The sequence below is a fragment of the Sinocyclocheilus rhinocerous genome, unplaced genomic scaffold, assembly GCF_001515625.1.
Source record: "Sinocyclocheilus rhinocerous isolate Xijiao unplaced genomic scaffold, SAMN03320098_v1.1 scaffold1214, whole genome shotgun sequence".
NCBI lineage: Eukaryota > Metazoa > Chordata > Actinopteri > Cypriniformes > Cyprinidae > Sinocyclocheilus > Sinocyclocheilus rhinocerous.
Window position 1 is genome coordinate 1488153 of NW_015627891.1, and position 6000 is coordinate 1494152.

General features: G+C 40.3%; 1 protein-coding gene across 1 annotated transcript in view; it reads right to left on the reverse strand.

Moving 5' to 3' along the window:
• Positions 1 to 83: 83 nt before the first annotated feature.
• Positions 84 to 6000, reverse strand: part of LOC107736853 (collagen alpha-1(IX) chain-like) — an 8932-nt gene continuing 3015 nt past the window's right edge. Inside the window, exons 5-6 of the mRNA XM_016548213.1 lie at positions 1571 to 1967; positions 84 to 182 (exon numbers count right to left, since the gene is read on the reverse strand). Coding sequence (XP_016403699.1) covers positions 84 to 182; positions 1571 to 1967 — 496 coding nt within the window. The remainder of the gene's footprint in view (positions 183 to 1570; positions 1968 to 6000) is intronic.

A 6000-nucleotide genomic window follows, 5' to 3' on the forward strand; every position in this document is an offset into this window, starting at 1 on the left:
ATGCTGGAAAATAGTAGAGCTTTAGCATTACATTGCAGTTTTTTAAGTTTGGGCTTTTAGTTTCTTAGATTAAAATTGTGATGTTAGACATGTCTCACCTCTCTCCTTGCAGGAAGGTCACTGCATGTGCCTCTCTGTGGGATGTTTAAGTCACAGTGGATCAGCATTGACTGCAGCTCAAACTAAAACAACAGACAAACAACCATCAAAAAGCATCATGATAATGTGAGCCTGTGGGGTGTATTGAATTGTTTATCATTGGCTTATTATGTTCAAAAAATGTGTAATGTTCAAAAAGAGATTGATTAGTTTTTTGTTCAAAAAATAGCTTTTTTATGTTGCACTTTTTGTTGTAAATTATCTTTGCAGAACAATGAATTTAAATTAGTTTTCTTGTTGATGGTAGTGGTAGATTGAGCTCATAATATGTGCATATATCATTTGGTGACACTTAATTTAAAAGTTACACAAAAGTTACTGACATCATTACTTAGAGGAAGACACAAACATCATGTCTGCTCATATAAAGATACACACTAAGACTTTACACCACCGTTCAAAAGTTTAGGGGCAGAAAGTTTTTTTTTTTTTTTTAGAAAGAAATTAATACTTTAATTCAGCAAGGATGTATTAAATTCATAAGATATGACAATAAAAAAAAACATTTATAATGCTACAAAAGATTTCTATTTCACAAATAAATGCTGTTCTCTTGAAGTTTCTGTTCACCAAAGAATCCTGAAAAAATGTATCAGTTTCAACAAAAATATTAACCAGCACAGCTATTTTCAACATTAATAATAATAAGAAATGTAAATTAGAATTATTTCTGAAGGATCAAATGCCACTGAAGACTGGAGTAATGGCTGCTGAAAATTCAGCTTTACCATCACATCAAATTACATATTAAAATATATTAAAATAGAATTATTCTAAATTGTAATAACATTTCACAATAATACTGTCTTTTAGGTTTAATAAATGCAGCCTTGGTGGAAGTCTTTTTTCTTTAAAAAACATAAAAAATCTTACCAGCCTCAAACTTTTGAATGGTAGTGTACATACTTATTGATAAATAAATAAATATATATATATATATATATAAATGTGTGGACATATTATGCTTTAACACACCAGTGTCCCACAAACCTGTAAATAATAACCTATGAAGTTTTTACACAAATTCAAATTGAACAGCTACATAAGTAATTCAGAGTTTTTATGCAGGTCAGCTGTTGGACTAGAACCTCACTGCTTGAATTCCCACATATCTGCTGAAATGTATTTGGTAAAATCCAAATCCATTTAAAGAGACAGTCTGCTGCTGAGCCTTTAAACAGCCTCCAAACTCACATCTCATAATAACACAAAAACATTGTGACCACAAGAAAAAAAATGTGCATATGTACATATAACATGATGTTTTGGACATATGTAAGTACTATTGTTTATTTTTAATTGCTTTGAGGGACATTTAAATATCAGGGTACTAAAACAGTAATGAAAAGACCTTATGGAATAAGAAAGAAAATTATGGAATAAGAAATATGTATAAGAAAGAAAAGTTTACCGGCACAGCTATTGCTGAATTGTCCTTCAGTTTTCCAATATGCATGAATCCATCTAGGTTTACTTGTCCTCTGGGTGCCAGCTGCTGTGAATCTGTTGCTGTACAGTCTGTTATCAGGCTCACAGAGCCTTTTTTGACAAGCAATAAAATCTTGTGCCACTGAGAATTGAAGAGGAGTGTTTGGTAAGGGAATAAAGCTGTCTTCAGTTTGTTCTCTTGGGTTCTGTAGGAGAGCTCCACAGACAGGGCCTCCCCGTTGAGTCTGACTGCAAGCTGTTCATTTCCATTCAGATCTTGCATTTGCCACAAATTCCAACTATTATTCAGTGTACTTCCACTCATTCGATAGGTTCCAGAAAATGCAAATTCCTCAGGCAGCCCCATGGGAAATGCAGATCTGATTGAAGGATGGAATATCAAGACTCAATTAGACATTATTACAAACAGAAATGTTATCTACACTTATCCTACTGTACTTTACAATATTTCAATAAAGTAAAAACATACCGTACTGAAAACTATTAGCACAATTACTGTCTACAAAAAACATTGTAGTGGTTCTAAGGGTACAGTAATGATATCAGATGGTAGTACCATGGAATTCTGAACCGTGCCATAGCACTGAATGATTCTAGTATTCATGTACCATGGTATTTGTCTCACTCTTCAAAAAATACTATTTGAAAAATACTGTTGCAATGTTCAAAAACATGGTGTTATCATGGAATGGTGTACTATTATAGTATTTTTGTTTTGTTACCAATGCATTTTAAAAAATAATAATAATTGTCTATAATTTAGTTTTCTAATTCAGCACCATGGACAGTTCCATCAATGACCAGTAGATGTCACCACATGCCAACAGTACAAGTCATTATCAAGCGTTGCCCTGGTTACTGGGTTAGAGATTTTCTGATAAGGGGGAGATTACAAACATTGAGTCTGTATCATTGGAGAAATCATTAAACTAGTGGTTCTCATTCAGGGCCCATGGCCCACTAGGGGGCCTCAGCACACTTCCAAGGGCTTAAAATTAAAGACAACACCAGATTTAAAATAAGCTAACACAACTAAACTGCTGGAATCATTTAATTTGTTGCATTAGAAAGACTGTGAACCACTGACTAAACCTTCAGTTTGATGAGTCTTATAAGCTTCATATTAAAACCCTGACTGTGCTGGAAACCTGAACATGAAAATTAAGAATTTTTCCATTTCTATTTACTATTCCATTTCTACCATAACATTTTCTATTTGTCAAATTTTAATAGATTAGCAGGCATCCAAAAAGTGATATACAGTTCAACAGACATTTCACTTCTTGTTTCTTTGTTTCTTCCTCTCTCTCTCTCTCTCTGTCTTTTTGTGCTCCAGACGGTCTGTGCATTTCAGTGGCTTTTTCTGCAGATTACATTGCTATGTCAGTAGGTGTCACGTCTGTCTTTATGAGTGAGTCACTAAGTTTCCACCCACCTATTTTTATGCGCATTTCGGGATATCACATAAAAACGCTGAATGGAAATGCCAAGATGCGCATAAATTCTAAAAATGCGCATGAAAAAACGTATGCGCTCAACTGACTCGGATACATTTTTTTATCCGCAAAGAAAACATTCGCATACACTACGATGAAAACATTTACCAACAAAAAATAAAAATAATAATCCTTGATGCGCATCAAAAAAAAAGTCATGTGACTTTGCGCGATGGGAAGGCATAACTGGATTAACCAGCAGACTGGTCTCGATTCACAGCATCTGAATTGTTGTTTTGGTCAGACTGAAATGCCTAAACCAAAGTCTGTCATTAAAGTGGTTCAGTATAATTACCTTCCAGAACTATTTTAAGCAACTGCGTTCCCAAACAGCAGGTATCCACTGGCATAAAGTTGGCTTGACGTTGGACGTTCGATATTCGCAAATTTAGGGACCGTCTCTAAAGTTACATGCGATACTGGTGTACAATTTTCTAACGTCAATAGCATTTGAGGAGAATGACTTACAGTCATAAAAACAACTGTAAACTGTTCATCTAGGTGTCAACTATAATGCACACAGTTTACGTTTTTGATATTTATTAAAATAAACTGTAAATCATATGTAAAAAATGCTACTTTTCACTACCGAATGGGCTCAAATGCAAAATATGCCATAATTTAAAGCTCAATAGCATTTGAGGAGAATGACTTACAGTCATAAAAACAACTGTAAACTGTTCATCTAGGTGTCAACTATAATGCACACCTTTGACATTTTTGATATTTTTTCAAATAAACTATAAATCATATGTAAAAAATGCTACTTTTTCACAACCGAATGGGCTCAAATGCAAATTTAAGGCTCAATAGTATTTGAGGAGAATGACTTACAGTCATAAAAACAACTGTAAACTGTTAATTTTGGTGTCAACTATAATGCACAGCTTTTACATTTTTTATATTTATTAAAATAAACTGTAAATCATATGTAAAAAATTGCTATTTTTCACTACCAGAAAGTTCACTCGCTCGCCACAGGATTCTCAGATTTCTTCTCCTTCAGCTACGACTCCACGCTCATCGCTGATCCTGAAAGCCTGCTCGCCGTTGGTGCTTCGTGTCTCATACAAAAGGATCAGCGCCCCTCTTTACATCGGGCGGCTCTATCCTACAAAGTAGATCGGAGCAGATGCTGCTGCTGACAGCTTCAAATTTGTGTGTGTGTCACTATGGCTGCACTCACAGACACGGGCCGCTTTTACCACAAAGGCAGTCTGCCCCCGTTTGTTCGCGGAAGGCGGCCCCGCCTCCCCGCGCTCATGTTTCTCTCCTCCCAGCTACCTCGGAGGAAGCAACGACGAGCTCGCGGGTTGAACGATCGCTAAGCCCCGCCTCCCCGCTGGTGTTTCTCTCCTCCCAGTTACTCGGAGGCAGAAATGGCAAACTCGCGGGTATGATCGATCAGGCTTGAGTGATTAAAGCCGGCAAGGCCCCCGCTTGCATCACTCTCCAAGCAGCACTTTGACAGGGCAAACTTCCTCTTCCATTACTCGTAAGTGTTCTGCCCCCATGCGGCCAGTCACCAGAGTTAATTCAACCCCTCGTCACGCGGGCCGAGGCCTGGCAGGCCATCCCCGGAGTGTCGAGATGGGTTATGGGGATAATAAAGCGAGGATATTCACTCCAATTCGCTCAAAGACCCCCGCGCTTCAGCGGCGTGGTCCCCACAGAGAAAAGACGCTCACATCAGAGGTGATGAATTTGTTGGCAAAAGGAGCCGTGGAAAAGGTTCCTCCAGCCCAGAGCGAGTCAGGCTTTTACAGCCGTTACTTCCTCGTCCCCAAAAGAGATGGTGGCCTCCGACCCATCCTCGATCTCAGACACCTGAATCGTGCCCTCATGAAGAGGTCGTTCAGGATGATTACACTGAAACAGATCCTTGCGCAAATTCGCTCGGGAGACTGGTTCTTTTCTCCTCTTCACGCTGGTAGAGCGCTTCTTAGAGTGGGCTCAACCCAACCTGCGCTCGCTGGGGGCAGCGCATATACCGGGCAAATTGAACCAGGGAGCGGACATGTTATCAAGGAGCAATGTCCCTTCAGGGGAGTGGACACTCCATCAGCAGACGGTTCAGAGGATCTGGGAAATCTTCAGCGAGGCAGAGGTGGACCTCTTCGCCTCAGAAGACAACTCTCACTGCCCAATCTATTTCTCAAAGACCAGGGACGCGTTGGCCTACGACTGGCCCAACCTCCTTCTCTATGCTTTCCCCCGATCGCTCTGATCCCACAGGTAATCAGGCGAGTGAGGGAACAAGAACACAGGGTTCTCCTGGTGGCCCCACTTTGGATGAACCAGCTGTGGCTATCAGAGCTAACTCAGCTATTGATAGCGGCCCCTTGGCCTGTTCCGCTGAGACAGGATCTCCTCTCTCAAGCGAACGGGACAATATGGCATCCTCGGCCCGACCTATGGGCCCTGCACCTCTGGCCGCTCGACGGGAGCCCATTCGCAAGGTTTTATAACCTGGAAGTCCCGACCTTGCAGGCCAGGGTCCTTTCCTCTTGAAGTGGCACACGCTGCGTAAACAGATATGGCAGAGAGCCCTTGGCCGTATCACGCCCAAGTTATCTGGCATTGTTTCACCTGTTAGCTCTCGACCCCTGGGTGTCGAATTTACGGGAATACTCTGGAACGATTAACCAGGCCGAGTGTGACCTAGAAAGCTCAGCCCGTCTTGGCCTTGGGTTATTGTTGACTACTCTATGAGCATTGGTTGCTTATGGAAGTTTATACCTTTAGTCGTTCCACTACATTAGCACGGCGTGATTGTACTATGTTCCCATATGCGTCTTAAGCAAGACGCAGTACGAGTGAAGTATCGAAAGGGAACGTACTCGGTTACTAACGTAACCTCGGTTCCCTGAGATACGGGAACGAGTACTGCGTTGCT